This window comes from Syngnathus scovelli, chromosome 17 (genome assembly GCF_024217435.2).
Source record: "Syngnathus scovelli strain Florida chromosome 17, RoL_Ssco_1.2, whole genome shotgun sequence".
In the NCBI taxonomy this organism is placed as follows: domain Eukaryota; kingdom Metazoa; phylum Chordata; class Actinopteri; order Syngnathiformes; family Syngnathidae; genus Syngnathus; species Syngnathus scovelli.
The window spans coordinates 5,601,399-5,623,394 of NC_090863.1; the positions used below are offsets into that span (position 1 = coordinate 5,601,399).

The following is a 21,996-nucleotide window of genomic DNA, read 5'->3' on the forward strand; positions in this document are numbered from 1 at the left end:
TGGTTTGATAATATTATTGGCTTGTATTATAGTTATTTAAAATATAGTTTATCTATCGTTATATGAGCCTGTGGAATATTTTGAAGCGCAAGCGCCCTCAGCCGTGCGCACCCATTGTTGACAAAGAACGATCGATGGATTTAATGAATTGGAGTGACACCGATGGTTTTATAAACATGTTATTCATGTAATAGTTGTCCTTAATCACTCTATATGTTACGTCAGGCCCGTTCTCAGCTCTTTGTTTGTGTTTGTCACGTTAGCATACCTATCGTTTAGCCTGTTGTTGCTATTTAATGAATTGGCGTGACACCGATGGTTTTATAAACATGTTATTCATGTAATAGTTGTCCTTAATCAGTCTATATGTTACGTCAGGCCCGTTCTCAGCTCTTTGTTTGAGTTTGTCACGTTAGCATACCTATCGTTTAGCCTGTTGTTGCTATTTAATGAATTGGAGTGACACTGATGGTTTTATAAACATGTTATTCATGTAATAGTTGTCCTTAATCACTCTATATGTTACGTCAGGCCCGTTCTCAGCTCTTTGTTTGTGTTTGTCACGTTAGCATACCTATCGTTTAGCCTGTTGTTGCTATCGTTTAGCCTGTTGTTGCTCGTTCATGACTGTTTTTGGTGTGGGATTTTGTCGAATAAATTGCCCCCAAAATGCGACTTATACTCCGGAGCGACTTATATATGTTTTTTTTCACTTTTTGGGGCATTTTATGGCTGGTGCGACTTATACTCCGGAGCGACTTATAGTATAGTCATCCGACATGGCAATATTTCTTCCATTTCTGGCTTTAAGATTATATGTTTCCTAATCTAAACAAATCTAGGATTGCCCAGCACTGTCCCCTAACAAATTCTTTCGGACCTGTCTGGAGACCGGTTGTGTATCAGTTTATGAAATTCTGTCATGGCGTCGCAGCCATGACTTGGCTCGTACACAACTTCTCGTGTTCACCTCTAATAATCAGGAATGTTTATATAGACAACTGTTTAATGCGCCTTTATCAGATGTCACTGGTTAGATGAGGAATGAGTCATGAAACGGGGTGGGGCCCAGTCTCTCACGCACCTTAACTGGCACAGAACGGCTGCTGGCTGTTTGTGTGAATGTGTTCTCGCAAGCCTCTGAACTCTTTAACATCGCACGGCCCAGGTTAGCCCTCGATTATGCAAACACTCGACGCCAACCCGGCGCAAAAACAACTCGCGGTTGCTATGCCCCTAAGGCATCGACGCCTGCGAAGAAATACCATTACGAGAATGAGTTTTACAACTTGACGCAAGGCGGGCTGCGAGCGAGTAAATCTCCCTCAGATCTCCAAAAGCGACGACTTCCGAGAGATGAGGATCACATTTCAAGTGCAGTTGACATTCCGCTTGTTGTAGATGTGCCACACACGGCGATATGCCACCCCCCCCTGTATTTCTTGAGTGCATAGCTTTTTATGAGTCTTTCTTTTCAGGATATTTTGATGTCTAAACATGTAGTGCGTCCTTCACCTTAGCGTCGAGAGCAGTTATCACGAGGCCTATTAACATTCTGTGTGACATGTAGACTTTGTTGATAGTTTAAGATGGGGTGGGAAAGCCCTGTGGGTGATTCTGACACATGCAACAAAGATGAACTATGACACTTGTCTGTCTCTGTCGGGGCCTATTACACAAATGAATGAGTGACATCTGGACGAGCGGCATTCCATTAAATGGCGCCAGCGTGTACGTGTCGTCTGCGCGACGTGACCGAAAATGCATTTTCCGCTATTATGAACGAGACAAGGGCAATTTTGGTCACTAGTATTAATTGGGAGTTATTATAAAATGATTAAGTTCTTGGTTTCTTCCGACTTTCTACTTTTTCTATTTGAGTTATTCATTCTGTTAGAAGGCCTGGTCTGTTCAATTGGTAATATTAAGTTTGTAAATGAAGTTAAGATATTAAGTTTATGGAGCGCTTGTGCCTTTTATTGAACACCAACCTAATGAAGTGAATCAAAACAAATAGCTAGTTTTTTTTTGCGCTAAGATTGTTGCCATAAATGTCGGGAATTCAGCTTTTGAAGTTTTTCCAAGTTAGACTGTTTTAGGCCCCCCAAAACATGCAAGTTGTTTTTTTTTTATAACAGCGTAGCCCTGGCAGTGTTCCTAATTTCACAGAGGTATGCAGACAGTAATGTCAATCGTTTCTGAACGTCAGTCTGATTACCTAAAAATCTCTTATGATGTGCTTTGAGTACAAGGAAGTAGCATTGTCCTACTTTAAATGTGTACACATTGATTGAGCATTATATAAGCGCACCCGCCAGAGCTATACTGCTGCTTCTCGGCATCGTGGGCCACCTGCAAGAAGGGATCAGGATTGGAAGCACGTGGCTTGGAAATAAATATCATTGAGCTGAGCTGTCAGATTGAGTTGGGCCGCAGCCAGAGTTTTTGCCATCAATAGCTTGGCTTTCTCCTTTCCCCCCCTCCCCTTCTTCAAACGCACCCCCATGCACACACTCACTCACTCGCAGACCACCAGCGAGATGTTTATGGAATGTGCCAGAGAGCAAGAAATAAGAAACAGACATTGCATTGATTTAAGCACAAAGGATTTTAGTGGAGATGTACTGTAGGTTGGAATCCCAAATTAATTTAGACTCAAGTCTCCCATGTTACGCTACGATTCCCAGCAAAGACTTTTTTAATCAAGGACCAAAGCACACCGAAATAGTTGCCGCTGAGTTCTTTAACACATTTGATTTGGCCCTGGAGTGTTTACACGACGATTCAATCATGAAAGAAAGCTCCGGTAACTACGGTAACAAATAACGACAAGCAAACACACACTTTTGAATCCAGAGGGACGTGCTACATGAAATCTTTATGACAAGACTGTTTGCCCTGTGATTATCATCCGACACGTTGGAGATGTGCGCGCTGTTAAACCTGTGCGGGCGCTGAGAGCTAAGCAAACATTTCATAAATAACTTCCTCCCCTAAGGGTATTCCTCTTTTGTCATCAGTTCTACAATAGTCTTTTTTTCCACCCCTTGCATCATAATTAGTTGAGAAAAAGCTTTCCAAACCCTGGAGACGGAGTATCATAACATTAGCTCAGCACGATCACAACTAAAGGTGTGTGTGTGGGTGGAGGTGGGGGGGAGACACCATGAATAAAACTTGTAATATTTTCCATTAGTTCTCATAAGATGCCCAAAGGCGTGTAAAACAAGTCGAGCATGATTTTTGGAGAAAGGTTAAGCGCCGCTGCTGACAGCTTTGACGTTAGTTTCTTTTTTTAAGCTAAACTCATTATTGCTGCTTGACTTTGTAAATAAAAAGGTGATTAGAAACTTAAAAAAAAAACAAATTGACCTGACTAGAAATCATACAGCGGACATTCAGGTGTGTAGGATCAGAAAAATGTCAGTAATTATTATTATTTTTTTAAATGTTCACCGCTTCCCCCCCAAGTTACTTTTTAATCATTTTCATAATCTTCCTCTTTTGAGCTCCCCAAGTTTCATTCTCATGTCTATGAATGACTTTGTCCAATCAAAATACAAGGAGATCAAATAAAACTGTCATGCAGCATCTGTTCTTGAACAACTGCTATGATTGGAAATGATGGTAGTTGTTCAGCGCCGGTGCCCTCGAGCAACGTCGTCGAGCACCCTTATGTCGCCTTTGGAGCGACGCACGCCTTGGGTAAGCATGCGAGGGGCAGCCAAGCATGGCCTCACGCAACCATTGTCCTTGCAGATATGGCTGGCAGATTATTTTGTATACACAACTGCCGCGTTGACTCATCTGGAACAAAACATTCATTTGCGGGATTGTCAAAATCCAAATTCCATACAAACCTTACAAATCAACCATTGTGACAATATAGGAAAGCTGTTTGAAAAAAAAAGTCGCAGCTTAAATGCAAAAGTTGCCGAGAAGTATTTAAAATTTGACACATTCGGAAGCTTTGAGTGAAATAGTTGTGAATCCTCATTTGGGTGGGTCGCCATTTTGTTATTTGTAGTGCCTTAGATTGTCTGATTAAGATGTTAATCTCTTTTCTCTTTGTTAAGATGTTAAACGTTTTGTGGCTCCGCAGTTTGTCCCTGACACGGCTACAGTGCAGATGATTTTTTTTTTTTTTAACAGATTCCAAACCCTCCCTCGTTTTATTTTATCTCTAGCACATAGTTTTAAGAACCCTTTATTTAATTTTTGTCTTATGTGTTGGTCAGTACAAGTACGTCAAAGACAGAAATAAAAAAGTCCCCAATCCCGAAGCCAGTTTCTTAACTCGTAAGTCTCGGAATAGATGGCAGAATATTACAGGGATGGTGCGACCGCTGAGCTTGCAAAATTTGTTCGAACTGAATCCAGAGCATTTAATGTAATGCGTTTGTGTACAATATGTGCGAGTGCACGTTTGGAGACAGCAACTGGAAAAAGTTGAGCCCAACTACATTTCAAGCTGTCTCATGATGACACGTTTGTGCAAAGTCGGCATTAAAGGCCGATGAAAAATAGTAACATGGAGCTTTTCAAATTACCATCAAATTGTGTTTTGAATTTGATCCCGAGAAGGCATTGTGGATGCCGAGGCTACTGTTTATGCTTTGAGAGGCCTAATCATCTGGAAATCATCCTGACCCCCGCCGACTAACGGCCGCCTCACACGCACTGAGCTTTTTGTTTGTGTACACAGGCAGAACCCTCGAGCGGGACTTATGCTAACTGCGCCGCACACGTACGTAGGCGGACATCTTTACGGCGTTATTTTTAGACGCCGTGTGGAATCTGCTGCAACGGTTTACATGACTCAAATGCTTGGTGACATTCAAATGCTTTTCTGTATAATTACAAAGACCCTGGCTTCATCTATCGTGCAAAGTATATTTCAATGTTTATGTGGGGGCTTTGGCACTTTTGCCAAGCTAGTATTGTGTTATATATTGCTTTTGAGCGAAATAAGATCAACTTTAAAGCTTTCCCTAAATTGCGATGCGTCACAACTATAGAAATAAATTAAAAAAAGTAAAAATAAACAATTACTTATGGGTGCAATCTGAAGGTTTCCCATTCTTTCGATTAGCTGTCAAATAGTACTTTTAAATGTGATTTTTTTTTTGGGCTGAACTCAAGTAAACTGTAATTGCACATCCATTACAGTAGATGGCAGTATCAATCTCGTTTTTTTTTTTTTCTTTTTTTCAAACCACGACAAGCAAACTAATGCATTTTTGTTGTTGTTGTTGCTGTGGTAGCCTAAAAAAAACAATAATAATTGCTATTTTTTTGTTGGAAGTTGCATCCTTAAGCAGCCAGAGTACATCCGGGGACAGTTTGTTTGTGAGGCTTCTTGTGAGCCAGTGCTGACATCGGTCGTCTTGCCGGCCGGATATCTAGTGTTTAAAATTTGGAGTGTTGAGCAGAAGCGCTGGCTTCACTGTTAATGCTGCTCCAACTTGCCTAACTCCAAGTTGTGCTTCACTCAACATAGACCTGACTGCACATTGATAATTGTCTAAAAGTATTTTTGCATTTGTGAATGATGTGCTTACTCAAAACAGCCACTTACTTTGTGGCTTTACCTATTAAAGTGTTTGTAGAGTCAAGGTACAGGCGTTTTCATAATTCAAGTACTTCCAAGTTTCAAAGCTTCAATAGCTTTTTCAAAAATGCTGACATCACAGTGAGTGATTTAGTTTAATGGCTGGTCATCAAGTCATAAGGGACGCATTTTTATGACTTTGCATAACACCTGTCGACAGGACCTGGCGCTAAAGACGGACGAAAAAAATGCATTCGCAATAAGTGAAACTATACTGTTAAAAAAAGGAGTGGCAAGTGTGCAGAAGTTTTTGGAGAGTGTTGTAATGTGTTTATTTTCTATTAAAAGACTATACAGCCTTGAAGAGATCAAAACTGAGATTGAATGGCTGATCAAATGAACACTACTGGAGAGTAAAAATATATTTACTGTACAGAATAAAGCTGTGACGCGCACACGTAAGAGATCAGGAGTGCCGTGGGAAATTGTGCAATTTTGCTTATTTGGTCTGAAGATTTATTGCCTACAAGTCATGTTCATCTACTTCAGTGACTTATTGTGACAGGTAAATGTAATGTTCTTACACTTGATGCTAGACGGGACATAGTAATTAACCTGTGCATTTGTGACATTTTGTTTTGCTCTTCTTCCGTGAGATTTTTTTCCTATGTGCCTTGAGTCAAAGGATGGGAAACGCCGCTTGAAGGAATCACAAGCCCTGCCCCTTTGGGGTTGTCGCGGAGGTAAACTATAAAGTGTTGCTCAAACAGGTTGTAGGTGAGCACAGGCGTCGCATAGGTACAACCATTGGAAGCAATTTGCGCACTTTTACGCGCGGGGATTTCACTTAAGTACAGAGAGCCGAGTAGCTCAAGAATTAAAAGAACATGAAGCTTGGGGTTTTGTACGGGAACCACCACAACATGAACCTCGATGGCACCCCCACCAGGCTGGCAGAACCGAGGGAGTGTGAAGAGTTATGCTCGGATGGAGACTGCGTGGCGCACAGCCCTCACGCCGGCAAATCCAAGCCGTACACACGCAGACCCAAACCACCGTTCTCCTACATCGCCCTCATCGCCATGGCCATCCGGGATTCGCCACGCGGACGCCTCACCTTGGCCGAAATCAACGAGTACCTCATGAACAAGTTCCCCTTCTTCCGCGGGAGCTACACGGGCTGGAGGAACTCTGTGCGCCACAACCTGTCGCTCAACGACTGCTTCCACAAGGTGCTCCGGGACCCGTCTAGACCGTGGGGGAAGGACAACTTCTGGATGCTCAACCCGCACAGCGAGTACACGTTCGCCGACGGCGTGTTCAGGCGGAGGCGAAAGCGCATCAACATCCATCTCAGCAAACACAAGGCGGTGGAGGACCAGAGGAGCTCCGAGGACGCGTCGCCGAGCACCACCGAAAAGTTCACAAGTTCCTTCACGATAGACAGCATCCTCAGCACCCCGTTCAGACGAGTCTCGAACCACGTCGAAGGCTACGCCGTCGTCATGACGCCGCCTTTCAATCCACCTGTATCGCCGCTTTACCTTCACCCGAGTGGCCATATGGACCTTAGATTTGCGCATGCGCCAAGCTGCGGGCATCTCTTTCAGACTTTGTGACCTTGCAGTGTTTCCCAAAGTTTACTAAGCACAGGAAAAAAAATCAACTTAAGGAAGATGTCTAATGAACTCGCGTATTTATTTATTTTAGTTTGTATAGCAGAGCTCAAATTATGTTGTATGGCTGGCAACAGGTGAATGCACAGGTTAACGGTTAACCTGTGTTCTCTGCCATCTAGTGGAAAAGCACTAAATTTGTTTTGCCTATCATTACGACGCTGGCATCGAGAGAAAGACATTTGTTGTAATTGTTGTGAAAATGCAATTTGACCAAACATTAGTTGAATATCTGACAGATTTTATTTAATTTTTGGGGGGTTTATGTCCTAACCTGTTTATTTTCTTGCCTGTTTAATATTTGGTCATAGTTGAGCATTTTTGTTACAATTTATATCTTCTTTTAAATTAAAAAAAAATCTGTGTGGGCTATTGGTGATTTATTGATAAATTCTTTATTCGGGGGTACGTATATGAACTATCAGTGGTTGTTGCACTACTAGGTTATAGGGGCCTAAAGCTGTTTTAAAATAAACCAATAAAAATGTCGAATGTGACCTCAATATCTCCCAAAACGAAATATCAGTATTTTATACAGCTAAAAAAGCCCTCGGGATGAGATTAATTGGAAAAGTGCACAGGATTGTAAACATATGTACGTTTTATGAATGAGTAAATCCCGAGTGGCCCCACTCATTAAGAAAGTCATGAAATAGAGCAAGAAAATATTTATGCCGACATTAACAGCGAACAGGGTCAAACCGATCCCAAAGATAATGTCTGTGTGTGGGCTGTAAATGATATATTATAAACCAATATAATAGCATGTAATAACTCTTTCTTCATTGCAATCTTTTTGACATAATGACAAGTTTGTTTTGTTTCCATGATAACATTGCGCAACACTTAATTGCACTCGACGGCCCTTGTAACAACTTGTAAGTCCCGTCCACTGCAGCAATAGTGCATATAGCAATAAGATTTCATCTGATTCATGTTGGATCAGATGAATTTTTTTTTCTGTGAGATGTGCGTCCACACATTGCATTTCGACGCATGCGCAGGAAGTGGTCACGTGGTGTACCCTGAGAAAGCTTCCTCCTATATACCTAGGTATATGTTCTACGGTGTGCTGTGACGTCACAGCCGTACGGTATAGGCTTGGTTTGAAGTGCCCCATTGATCAGTCAAAAAAAAAAAAAAAAAAAAAAAAATACAAACCCAAGCCATTGGAATATTACTATTCACAACTAGATGGCAGATGGGGCTGAGTTGCACTTAGACTTGTCCTTACCTGGTCTGCCCTCTATCGTGAATAGGCTGATTGTTTCTTTTTTTTTTTTCTTTCTTCCAGATTTGGGGTGATATGTAGGAATGTGGATGACTTGCTTCAATTGTTATAATTATGAATGAGTTCGTGGGGGGGAATGTAGTAAATGAGTTCTTGCACTTTAGTTGGTTTACTGCCGTCTTTGAATTGTCTTTTTTGAAGGTGAGCCTTTTGTGCTGATAATTACAAATATATATACTTTATTGTCTGCTTCAAACTTGGTTTAGCCCATATCCCATTTAGTGGTGACGTGTTGAGAGAGTTTGTGAAAGTAGTTCATGTTAAATTAATTAAACAGAAATGATCTTGCTAACTGACAAATTGACCAAAATACAGAGTTTTAGCTCATTTCTGCTATAGGGGTTAATAAATCACAATTGCAGTACACGTGAATGCATATCTCAAGGGTGGGCAAACTATGTGATGGGAAACGCTTTCTAATTAGTCCAAAACTGAGTAGAAGAGCAGCACTACTGGGGGCTGCACGTCTCATTGCATGACAAAGTTCAAATGCGAGGTCAGAGAATCTTGTTTAAAATTGTTTGTCATCATTTAGCGTGCACTTAAAAATGAAGGGGCTTCATAGAGGGGAGTGTTTGTGTTGGGGCAGGGAGGGAGGGTTCGTGGGGTTGTCTTCCACTCCACAGTGTCCGGCTTCTAGTCTGGATTTTGTCCAGATGGGAGGGAGCTGAGTTCCAGAGGATTTCTTGGAGGGCTTACGAAGGGTTAGAGGGGCAGAGGCAGATTTGGAGAAGTGATAGCTAGGTGGTCGCCTGGGTGTTGGAGCAAAGTCCAGGGGCTTTGCTGGTCTTTGCAATGGACCGAGGTGAGGAAGAGGAGGCGAGGCTGACGGCGTTTTTCAATGCTTTTAACTAACGGTCGGTGATTAGGAAAAAAAAATTACGATGACGACCAAGAGTCCCCTGCACGGCCATTTGGACTCAAGCGTGGTGCGCTCCATCCCCGCGTCGAGCACGCACGACGCATCGGCCAAAGTCAAGCGCGGCAACTCGGGTTTGAGGCGCCCGGAGAAGCCCCCCTACTCGTACATCGCCCTCATCGTCATGGCCATCCAGAGCTCGCCCAGCAAGCGGCTCACCCTGAGCGAGATCTACCAGTTCCTGCAGGCGCGCTTCACTTTTTTCCGAGGCTCCTACCAGGGATGGAAGAACTCTGTCCGACACAACCTGTCGCTCAACGAATGCTTCATCAAGCTGCCCAAAGGCCTTGGCAGGCCCGGTAAGGGCCACTACTGGACCATCGACCCGGGCAGTGAGTTCATGTTCGAGGAAGGCTCCTTCCGACGCAGACCTCGCGGCTTCCGTAGGAAATGCCAAACGTTAAAGCCCACGTACAGGATGATGAATGGCATCGGGTTCGATTTCCAGGCCGCGTCGGGGCCCTTAATGTGCCACAACGGCTGCAATTTAGACTTCAACTCCATGCCTCATGGGGGCTTTGATGGGGTGCCAGGGGGGCATCATGTGTCCGCCGGCTCTGGCTCGTCATACATGTCCGCGACCCCAAGCGCGGACTACTCCATCTGCCCGGACAGCGGCGGCAGCTCGCTGCAGTCCTCTCCAGCCGTGGTGGCTTCCCTGGACTGTCAGAGCCCTTACGGCAACGCGCTCCCCCACTGGAGCTCATCTGCGGTACCGTATCTTAAACAGCAGGCTTCCGGTAACGGCACCGGTGCGCACGGTGCTTTGCACGCGCACGGGATGGGGTCTTACTCTCTGGATCAAAGTTATCTGCATCATAACGGACGAGATTCTGCCGACATTCCAGGTAACTCTTGTTTTATGCGTCATTGTATTATTACATACCGCACTAAAATGTTAATAAAATAAAAAAAGAACTGACCCGCTACATGGATAAATTTAACCCATTATTAGTTATGTACTCAAACAACCCAAGTTGGGTCAAATGGACCCAATAAGTAGCGTGTAGCTCCAATTTCTGACCGAACTTGGGTTATTTTTGCACGAAGCAATTCGAGAGATATTTTGGATAAAATAGTTGGGAAATTATTTGTAGGTTATTGTAAAGCTTTCTTTGCGCTTTGAAGATAATTAGGCCTAATGTAAATCAATTCAGCATGAGTTGTTTTTACCTTCGTCTTGAAGAACTAAAATTGTTTGCAGGCGTTCGCAATTTTAGAAATCAAATAGAAATATATTTGACCTTCAGTCATTTTTTTCCATCTAATTTAATTCTTTTAACCGTTTGCATTTAATAAATAAATGTAAAGCACATTTAAATTTACACCAGGCATAAATAAGTGACGTATACATTAACATAATTCACAGTTATATGTATGTTAAACAGCAGGATATAAATGTCCGTAACAAAATCCCAACAACATTCTCAAAACGGAGATCGAACATGACGCAATTTCTATATGCAGTGTCGCATATAAATGATCTGTTAATTTTCTAATAATATAATTTTATTTATAAGTTTAATTTATAAATGTATAAGAAATAAATTGACACCACGTTCATATCCAACAAAATATAATCTTAAAAAGATTACATTCAAATCCTATACCGCGACAGTACAGAGCACTAAATGTACATTTTATATACCTAAAACATCACGGTTTATGTGATCCCAATAATGAACATGTATTTCTTGCGATTAATTTTGCTTTGTGGTGTTTGCAGCTGGACTCTCTCGGTACTCCAGCCACTCTAGTGCAATGTGCGAGAGGAAGGATTTGGTTTTAAGCCTCAACGGGATGTCCCCTCTGCATCCGGGCACTGGAGCGTCTTATTATCATCATCATCATCATCACCATTCTCATCCTCATCAGCTGCACCATCATCAGAGCGCCTATCAGGACGTCAAGCCTTGTGTCATGTGAAATCAAATACTGGACATAAAAAAATAAAAAGAGGAGCAGCATTGTCAATATCGTGGGGAATGTCATTTATTTCAGTCGCTCGATTCCAAACGTGAAAACTTGTTCATGATTTTGCTTTGTATAATTTGAACTAAAACGGCAAATCCATCATCTCAGGAAATTGAAAATGATTTTTGATATGGATATTAGGTAGTAAATTATGAAAAGTTGCTATTTGAGGGATGAATCTGTATCATAAATTACGTTTACTTTGTATTGAACTCGTGAAAGTATAATAATAGTTCATCATTTATTCAGATGCACTTGTATATTCGTTGCACTTCATAATGCCAGAAATGACCAATAAAGGAATGTATTATCTAAACTGTTTGTTGTTGTTTCCATTATTAGTAGTCAAACTCTAAAAATGTCTCGGGTTGGAATTTATTTTCACATAACTGCAGCTTGCTTGTGTGATTGGTTGTGGTCTGATTATTTTCACTTGTTAAACGTGCACAAAATGATATTCAACAATCTACGGCACATGATGTATTTTTAAAATATCTTTATTTTCTTATTTCTTATGGGTAGGTTACCCTTTTAGAGTTATAAGCAGAATATAAATGATTTTGAAGTCCAAGTTTCGAATCAAAATACTCAAGTCACCGTCCTTGAGTTTGCTGCACCTCTGAGTTTTGTGACTCTGCTACCCTCTAGTGCTTCTCTTGTGTAAGCAATCACAAAACACTGGCCCTTTTCATGAGATTCAATCTGATTCGTTATTTCTGAACAGAGTACAGTATTATCAGGGTGTGCACACTTGTGCAACACCATCTCAGTTTATTTTCACTTGTCCTCTCGTGAAGATTTTTTCTCAATAGAGTTGTACGGGTCACAATGGTGGTAACTTCTTTCGAAATGATTTGTGTTGTCTTTAAGACTTGTTTTTATAAACGCCAGCATCATTTTTGTTCATACCTTTTTGGGCCACAAAAAAATCAATTAACTTACAGACTTACCTTTTTTTTTTTCAGTATTTTTAAATTTGAACTGCTCTTTTCTTTTGTTTTTAAATATAAAAGGCACATATTGTCTACATAATTGTCTCCATGTTTTTTAACGACAGATATACTTTCCATCCAGGAGCCTTTCAAGGACTGACTGACATTGGAGCTTTTTCAAACTTCCTTCGTGAGCTCAATGTGTCACATTCTGGATGGATGAGACATCAATCAAAAGGTAAGACCATGCCAGAACTTTCCATTTGTTCATCTGCTGCCGGGTCACTTATTGGAGAAAGGCTTCCTCCCTTGACGTTTAACACACTGTAGTAATAGTCTAGCTTCCCACTAGGTGGCAGCAGCGTCTCATAAGTGCGTAAAGGTCTAGTTGATGATTTAGTTAAGATAGGACGCATTGTTCACGTGATATTAGCACATTTACATGTCATTTTTAAAATATCTTTAATCCCTATCAAGCTTCAATCTGCAATGATGGAAATGATTCATGGGTGTTTTGTGAAAAAAAAAATACAATAGTGGTTCTCATTTTTGAAATATTACACCACCACCTAAAAACAACTCCAAGTACCACTTCAATGACCAACATTAAAATACAGTTTACAAATAAACATTCTTATGTGTCATCTACCACAACCCGACAAGTCACACCCAATCCACCCCCCAAATACCGCCGAATTCCTGGCCCGTGTAGATTTTACCCTTGCTGTCCGCTAGAGAGAGCCACAATCAAATCCATGACTTAACCTCCACTTGCCTTTTCTTTTTCAATTTAATACACTGAATTTAAGATTGTACTCCTCACACCCTGAGTATACCAACCAAAGGTATTGCCAAATTCAATTCCTGTTTTTAAAAAATCCAGTGTGCGTGTGAGTGTGTACATTTATTTATTAAATAAATATTTATTAAATAAATAAATGTGAATAATGAATTGTCCTCACTTGAATTGTAACGGAATATGTAACCATTTACGCACAGCCTGCGCATGTTCTATTTAAAATCATTCATATTTATATATCCGTTACAAACAACAAAAAAAGGTTAACTCCGCTGAATAGCCGCAATTGCGTGGGATTTAAGAGGGCCTGGGTGGGCAGGCGCTGGTATTAAGGAGAAGGCCCATCGTGGGCTGCGCGTGCAAACAGCCCCGAGGCGGTGGAAAAAGTTCATGCCCGGGTCCATGTAAGGAGAAACCGCCCGAGCACTGCACGGACATTTTAATTAAGACGACGTGCGAAGACTTACACACTCATATCACGAGTGTAACTTTGCCTCGCCGGTCACCATGAATAATTTCACGCTGTGCATTGGAGGCTTGTTTGATGGGCTCACTCTTGTCGTTTTTATTTATTTCTATTATTTTACTCTCACACATTGCAAACCTTGAGGATTCTCTCCCAACAGTCTCAAAAGCATCAAATTGTGTGTGCTGAATAAGAGAAGCCCCCCCAATTGATCATTGGACTCAAATTGTGCTGACCAAACGCCATTTGGCTCTGGGCCTGCACCCCTGAAGAAATCTTCACATCTGAATTCCCAAATTAGCTTTTTCATTTTGTCCCTTAATGAACCCAATTCGGATTTTGATGTTTCCTTTCCAAAGGCAGCCGTCTGCTTTTGTAAAAAACGAAAATGAAAGTAGAGCGACAATTGAATGAAATCTGTTGACAATATGACATATTTGGGTGATATTTACGCATTTGGAGGATAACTCACTCTTCCCTCATCGGGTTGTTGTGACTCGACGTGGGCCTGATGTGCCCCCCCTCTCCCCCCGGTGCGCCCCTACAACACTTCCTATTGGATGCCGGTGGCCCTGAGCAAGGAGGAGCTTCACTGGCAGCAAAAAGGAGGAAAGAATTTAACTGCGCAAAAGTTCTGCGTGGTGACAGATGTCCAAAGTCCAGAACTTTTCCAAACGCTCTGCGATGGGGACGGCTTAAAAAATACCCAAACGTTTCTTTTTTCCCCCTTTACATTTTGTTTTATTGTTAAAAAGGGAGCCGTGATCAGTTTTTTGGCGCACAGGAATCCAACTTTTTTCTGGAGGAGCCGAAGCCATGCAGGCGCGCTACTCCGTCTCAAGCCCGAACTCGCTGGGCGTCGTGCCGTACATCAGCGGCGACCCGGGCTACTACCGAGCCGCGGCCGGTGGGGGATACACGGGCATGCCTGCGCCCATGAACATGTACACCCACGCCGCGCACGATCAGTACCCGGCCGGCATGGCGCGCGCGTACGGACCGTACACTCCTCAGCCTCAGCCCAAGGATATGGTGAAACCGCCGTACAGCTACATCGCGCTCATCACCATGGCCATCCAGAACTCACCCGACAAGAAGGTGACCCTGAACGGGATTTACCAGTTCATAATGGAGCGGTTCCCTTTCTACCGAGACAACAAGCAAGGCTGGCAGAACAGCATCCGCCACAATTTGTCTCTCAACGAGTGTTTCGTCAAAGTGCCACGCGACGACAAGAAACCCGGCAAGGGCAGTTACTGGACCCTGGATCCGGACTCGTACAACATGTTCGAGAACGGCAGCTTCTTGCGCAGGCGACGGCGCTTCAAGAAGAAGGACGTGCTCAAGGAGAAGGAGGACCGGCTACAGAAGGACGCGCCGCCTCGACAGCAGCAACAGCAGCAGCAGCAACCGCAATCCCGGGACCAGGAGCAGGCCGGCACGCAACCAGTCCGAATCCAGGATATTAAAACGGAGAACGGCACCGTGACGCCCCCACAGGCCAACTCGCCGTCTTTGAGCGCCGTGCCCAAAATCGAGAGCCCGGACAGCAGCAGCATGTCCAGCGGGAGCCCGCACAGCAGCATCCCATCCAACCGCTCCATGGTGGGCATGGAGACCGCGGAGCAGCAACACCACCACCATCAACACCAACACCACGGCCAGGCTTCGGCGCAGGGCTTCAGCGTGGACAATATCATGACCTCCCTCCGGGGGTCCCCGCAAGGGGGAACAGAGCTGCCCCCCTCAAGGACAGGTATCGCCCCGTCGTTGTCGCTCAGCTACTCCCCGAGTCAGACCTCGGCGTACAGCTCCCCGTGCAACCAGAACTCCATCTCCACTACCTCCAACGCCACCTACCATTGCAACATGCAGGCAATGAGCTTGTACGCCGGGGAGCGGGCGAGCCACCTGGCCGCCCCCAGCACCACCGTGCAGGACGAGACGCTCCCAGACTACTCGGTCACCACCACCTCGTCCTCCCTGGGCCACGGCGGCCTCAACTCGGGCCAGGAGGGCCACCCGCACGCCCACCAGGGCAGGCTGACCTCATGGTACCTCAACCAGGCTGGGGACCTGGGCCACTTGGGCGCCGCCTACCCGGCGGCGGCCGCCGCTGCGGCGCAGCAGCAGAATTTTCACTCGGTGCGCGAAATGTTCGAATCGCAGCGAATCGGCTTGAATAACTCGCCGGTGAACGGGAATAACAGCTGCCAGATGTCCTTCCCGCCCAGCCAGTCCATCTATCGCACTTCGGGAGCTTTTGTATATGACTGCAGCAAGTTCTGATACTGTAGGTATAAAAACAACCTCCGCGGTCCAGTCCCCTAAATCCCCTTCCCGATTCATCCTCATAAAAAAATGGACTAATATGAGAAAGAACACAAACAAAAAGACTTGATGTTTCTAAACAGTGTTACCACAAATAACACGTAAGTCTCTATTTTTTTGTGCTTTTTACGGTAAAAATGTCTTCTTTTTCAATGAACGTGTAACTTGCATATAGTAATTTATTTCCAAACTGTAGCCAGGATATTATGGACCAAACACACACATGCGCGCACACATGCACACACACGCACACACTAACATCCCCCTCACACTCGCACACACACACGAAAGTGTTTCCTAAACTGACTTAAGCGAAAAAGAAAAAAAAAAAGTGTTCCATTATAAAAGTGACTGAAGGAACGTGTATATTGCCGTATACTATTTGAAAGATTCTTCACATGTTGATAAGTATTTTTATTTTATTTTTTGGGAAGGATTTTGCTTGTTTGTTTAATAAACGGTCATTTTATGTGAATTTAAGACGTTTTTAAAAGACTGTTTTCTTACACGCTTTCAATACAAGACTGGTGATATTTTACCGATAGCGGCAGAGATTTATGACCTCAACCCCCTCCCCCCCTCCCCAATATTCTATTAAGTAGAGATCAAAATAGAAATGAAAATTATAATGCATTAATATTTAATCGTGCAAAAAATTAATTAACGTCATGTGAAAAAAATAACGGTACAATTCGTATAATGAATAAAAGACGTTTTGTATGACAACTAATGCCGGCTGGCACCATGTGCAAAATGTCACATTTGATACACAATCGCTTAAGAAGAGCAGTAAAAGGCTGCTTTAAAAAAACAAGAAGGATTTATTAGTTGCTTTCTAATATGGGACAGCTTGATCACAAAAAGCTCAAAACAGTTGTAAAAAGAAGCTTTTCTTTATTCTTTTTTTAAACAGTATAATGATCTAACAACAGTTTCACAAATGTGGTAACAGTGACAAATAAAATATCAATCAAATTGGATATAAGATGCAGTTTTTTTAAGAAGCGTTTAATAGATGCTTGCCAGTGCGGCAAAATGCGCGTTGACATCATTTTGACCAATGTACTAATACTAATAATGCGAACAGGCTCAATATTAATAATAAGCGCGTTCTCGCGGGAAAATCCCCCCCCCCCCCATTTCATTTTCATTTGATTTTTGTGGCGACGGTGATAATTCCAATTTTTTTCTAAAGATGTAACTACAATTGAAATATTTCGTTTTGTCCTTTTAGGCAAACTTCACATGACCCAAACGCTTAATCGCGGCATTGTTTAGTTATCACAACAACCATCCATGCGCACTTGAATCCTTAATGACAGGAAAGGATCAATCAAAGCAACACATTAAAAAAAAAAAAGGTGCCAAATGAACAATTGTAATCAAGACAACATCGCACGTTTGCCCCCCCAAAACTACCAAACAACAAGCGTCGTGTTCGTCCAAAGATTGATGGCACGCGCTCACGGAACACTTCCAGGTCAGGAAGGAATCAAAATCCAATCAGCGTGCTGGAATCGTTTTTCATGCACGAGACTGTGTGGGGCTCAAAGATGAGCGTGACGGCAGGACCCCGAAAAAGAAAAGACTTTGACAATGCTTGCTTGCGTGCAGACCTCGTCTCAAACACATTTTGGGGTTTCGCTGACGGTATCCATTTAAATGGAGGTCCCCAGTTTGTCCATCTTAGGGGGGTCCGAGGCATCTGTGGACCCCTTTTTTTCCCCCGACCCCCCCTCCCCTAATGTTCCGCCACATTCCGGAAAAGGCACCGATTTCTCACACTGCAACGAGAAGACAAAAGCCTTTTTTTAAAAAAATAAACTTATAAGAAATGCGTGTGGGAATTAGAATTAGAAAATAAAATACAGGTAAGGCGTTTAAAAAGATTTCTTTTGTTTTGAAATATATCACGTGGTACAGTAAAGAAAAAAAAGAAATGTGTTGTGGAATTTCTGGTATTAGAAATGACTAAATAATTCATTGAGATAGGTAAAAATTTGACATAATACAATTATATTATTTGCAATAAGAAACAAAATACATCTAATTCGAATGTTATTTGGTATCTGGAACTAAAAAAATGTTAGTGGTCTAACGAATAAGGAATTATTGCATAAAAAAATAATATGTGATGAATGCCGTATGTTATGTTCACGTTGGCACGTATATTCAATAGTATATTCAAATTTAAGTTTAATAAACGTTAATTACAAATATAAATAGAATTTTCATGACTTCAATGTGCAGAATTGAAGAATTCGGTATTTTTTTTTCTTTCAAAGACAAGAACTGTAATTGCGCCTGCCAGAAATATGGTTGACTACAGATGAGCCCCCTGCCGTCTATTATGACTTATTGTCAGCTGATGCACGACCACAAGTGAGGAGGTAAAACTTTACACACGTCATTAGCACTACAGCCACTTTGAAAGATGACGGATGAAGCAATTGGAGAGCCGGCGCTGCAACTGCACGTGCTGTCTGTCGTACACTTGCAGTCCGGTTGGAGGACTCACCGTCTTCGCTATGCGTCAATTTTGCAATCTCGTCGGGGGGTTTGCAGTGCGTGCGTGCTTGCGTTGCACCTGCATGACCCGCCCGGCCCTGTGGAAAATGTTTTAGCTGCGGGTCAACGTGTGCAGCGCGGGAGCCGAGCTCTCCGCATCTGCTTCCAATCCGAAAGAGGCCGTAGATGCCAATTGTGAGCGCGCCGCGGCTCAAAGCAGGGGAAGGTTACGAGCTGCAGCACACACTTGTCCCTGAAACACAAGACGTTACACATAATTCTACTCCGGTCTTGTAATCGGCGATGAGCGGAAACAATGTTAAAAAGTGGAGTTTATGAGTATAATGAAATGAGACGTGGACGTGCATCAACCTTGTTATCGGTTGCTAATTTTTTTTGCGCCATTGTTCACGCTGTGATACAGGTGCAGCTCAATACATTAGAAATCATGGAAAACCTCCTAATGTCATATTTAGATTCACTATCACTGTAATTTATGTATGTATATGGCAATAATAATTTTAGTTGGCACAAACAAGTGTTTTTAGTTTTGTTGTAATTTTTTTCCCCTGCATTTCGCAAGAATTAAGCATTGATAAAATTGTTGTCCCTCGTATTGAAGCCCATCTTGCTCTATTGAGCAATATAAATGTCAGTAATTTAAGATGTGTTCCAACATAAAATTACTGTTTTGGGGCAAAAAATACAAATTATTATTGTGAGAATTTTAATGCATGCACACATCGACAAAGAATCCCCAAAACAGAAATCAACAATGAATAATAAAAAATATAAAACAAGAAAATACCAGGCGATGAAATCAAATACAATTTTGTGTTTTCTTTTGTTTTCTCAAAAGTGAAAAACGACTTGGGACTCAATCAATTTGTATACGTCAATAACGCAGCTGAGATGCAGTGGCCATGCACGTTCTGATTTGTTGGGAGCAAACTTAAAGTGCATGCGTGACATGCATGAGAGGGCCACTTTAAAAACCCGACGGCCATTTGAGCCCCAGCTGCAGTTGTCTGTGTCTTTTGAGGAGGGCAGGTCCGGACCGGGTGGGGGGAGGAGGAGGAAGGGGAATCTCCTCTTGTTTGAAGGCTGGGAAAACATTGACAAAAATATTTGAAAACATTCAGATAAAATAAAAAGAAGAGGCACACACACAGTCATAAATAAATATATACACATGTAAATAAATTTCACTGAACTAAAAATTTCAAGGCAACACACTTTGACATTTTAAGTTGGGCAATTCAATAAAATGTTTTAAATTTTGCTACTGTGAAATTTGGCTGTTTTTTTCCTCACAACTAGCCTATAATAAAAGCCAGAGGATGATTTCTTTGCATTTTCAGCAATGCAGTGAGACATATACACAGGTGCAGCCCTATAAATTAGTTTTATTCAAAAAGTGAAAATATATTCTCTGGATTCATTTTGTTTATTTAGAAAAAGGTCTAAGCTCATGAAAATGCCACAATTTTAAGCAATTTGACTATTACATTAAAATAATAATCACAATATAAAAAATCAAGTAAAACATATTTATAAAACTATAACTTTGCTCATGTAAATTCATTGCACTGTATGAGGAACTAAAAGACAATATCATCGACTTTTATTACTGGAAAAAGAAGCTCATACATGACGGAATTTTAGTCGCTGAAACTCTTTGGGGCCTGGGGAGGCGTTGGCAGTGAGTGAAGCAAGAGGTGGCGAAGGTGTGTGGAAGTGACCCGAGTCACCTCTGCAGTCCGCTTGTCCCTTCAGGGAGGAGACCGGAGTGTCACATCCAGCTGACGAGTCAGACAGTGATGGATTGGACGACACACAGCAGAATGTTGCTTTTGCTCCAAATAGAAACAAGACAATGCAGGGATAAAAATCTGTGTGTGTGTGTGTCTGTGTGTGTGTGTGTGGACACAGGAAAAATCATCTAAATGCCTTGACAAATGTCAGTGCCAATAAGTTACTGGCAGTAGCAGCCTCTTGCACCACTACGCCAATTACAAAATCTCCCCCCCTCCCCTCCCCTTCTTGAAGTGTGTGATGTCTACAACAGACGAACTCTTCAATTATTTCCCACTCCAGCGGCTCTTCGCTTGAATTCGGAAAGTCACATGACAGTTTGTGGTTGTTGAATGAGAAAGAATGAGGCAGACGCTGACGACACCCACTGAATTTATTATTCGCTGGTGTATTGACAGCAGATAATTTGTCGATATCGTTGCGTGTTATCCTAGCTTGTGCGGTTGTATCGTATCTTCAACATCTAGCTATGTTGTTTCCTATTGGTATCGTATTTATTTGGATTCTAGCTATTCGGCCAGATAGCCTCTCCGGTCACATGGCATCACATCCTCTAGTATTTATTTATATTATATGTATTTGCTCATCTAGTATTGCATCCTTTCCGATAATATTGAATAACATGTAGGAGTGTGACGATTCGATGGAACGATTCAATGCGGTTCCAGTTGGAACGATTCTGATTCCATTTAATATGGTAGGGCTCAGTTTGACAGGGTATGATGCAATTTTTTTTATTATCATTTTCCGTACATTTGAATTGATCTGGTCGATATTATAAATGTGCAATTTCCCTCTCGGATATATTTCTCCATTAAAAGACGATTCAATAGGTTATCTGGATATTTTTCAAACGATTGCATCTTTTCAATCAAATTGTTTTTTTCTTTTGCAGCCCGATTCGCACCGCGTTTAGCGAGATGTTGACATGGGTTGGAATTTCTTTACCAATATTGCTACAAAATATCATGTCATGTAAAAAAAGTATTTTCAGTTTCACATGATTACATGTGGCTTACAGATGAAAAGAAAAACTGCATTCAAGGTGCCTGATGGGGAAAACCCACTCGGGTTGTTTCCCTTGTGAAAGTGAAGCAGTACCACTGAATAAAAATGTTTTCACAATATTAGAATTTCTATCCCCGTATTCCCATCTGATAACCGACGGTGTGTGTATTGACCTGATATCGTTTGAATCGGGAAACTTGAGCAGGCATCATAGCGTGTTGTGATCTTACTCAGCTGTTCTTCATCTATCTGATAGCAGATCGATAGTGACGCTTAGCATTTTAATCGTAACAACATGCTTCTGAACTATGTGCACTCCTGACAATAGTGTGTGTGTGTGTGTGTGTGTTTTCAAGCAAACGTGTGCGATATAGCTCTGGCTCGGACTACATCCTGCAAAGCTTTTGTTATTCCCTGATAAAAACTTTGTTTTATGCAGCAGTGGTTTTTGAGTCACTCTCAAATATCACTTGTCATCTTGGGTCAATGGGCGATGTGACCTTTGACACCCCCCCCCCACACACACACACACAGATGAAAATCTTTCCTTCCGACGGCCAGTTAACATATTTAGTTTTATATATATTTTTGCTTGATTGCATTGTAACGAGCATTTGTACGATAACAAACATTAAAAAGGGGAACACAAAAGACGCCAAATTGTCCAAAAATAAGACTAAATTTGAAAATGTTCCTTCTCATTATCAAAATCATCAAAGGTCTGCC

At 42.2% G+C, this 21,996-nt stretch overlaps 3 protein-coding genes across 14 annotated transcripts in view; all 3 read left to right on the forward strand.

Moving 5' to 3' along the window:
- The window catches only part of foxf2a (forkhead box F2a), a 155,914-nt gene that overhangs the window by 10,381 nt on the left and 123,537 nt on the right, over positions 1-21,996 (forward strand). For 6 of the 12 annotated variants that reach the window (XR_007487086.2, XR_007487087.2, XR_007487089.2 and 3 more), the window contains one exon: positions 11,164-11,302. Coding sequence is in view for 1 of the 12 variants with exons in the window: in XM_049746997.2 (XP_049602954.1) it covers positions 9,403-10,285; positions 11,164-11,363 (1,083 nt within the window). In the remaining 11 variants the exon portion in view is untranslated. Of the gene's footprint in view, positions 1-9,133; positions 10,286-11,163; positions 11,728-12,468; positions 12,582-21,996 lie in introns of those variants that run through there. The other 6 variants (XR_007487076.1, XR_007487078.1, XR_007487082.1 and 3 more) reach the window with 3 other exon arrangements.
- On the forward strand, positions 6,231-7,747 carry foxq1a (forkhead box Q1a). The gene has a single exon (XM_049747007.2). The coding sequence runs from the start codon at positions 6,439-6,441 to the stop codon at positions 7,168-7,170; it is 732 nt and encodes a 243-aa protein (XP_049602964.1). The 5' UTR covers positions 6,231-6,438; the 3' UTR covers positions 7,171-7,747.
- Positions 14,185-16,419, forward strand: foxc1a (forkhead box C1a). The gene has a single exon (XM_049746993.2). The coding sequence runs from the start codon at positions 14,425-14,427 to the stop codon at positions 15,895-15,897; it is 1,473 nt and encodes a 490-aa protein (XP_049602950.1). The 5' UTR covers positions 14,185-14,424; the 3' UTR covers positions 15,898-16,419.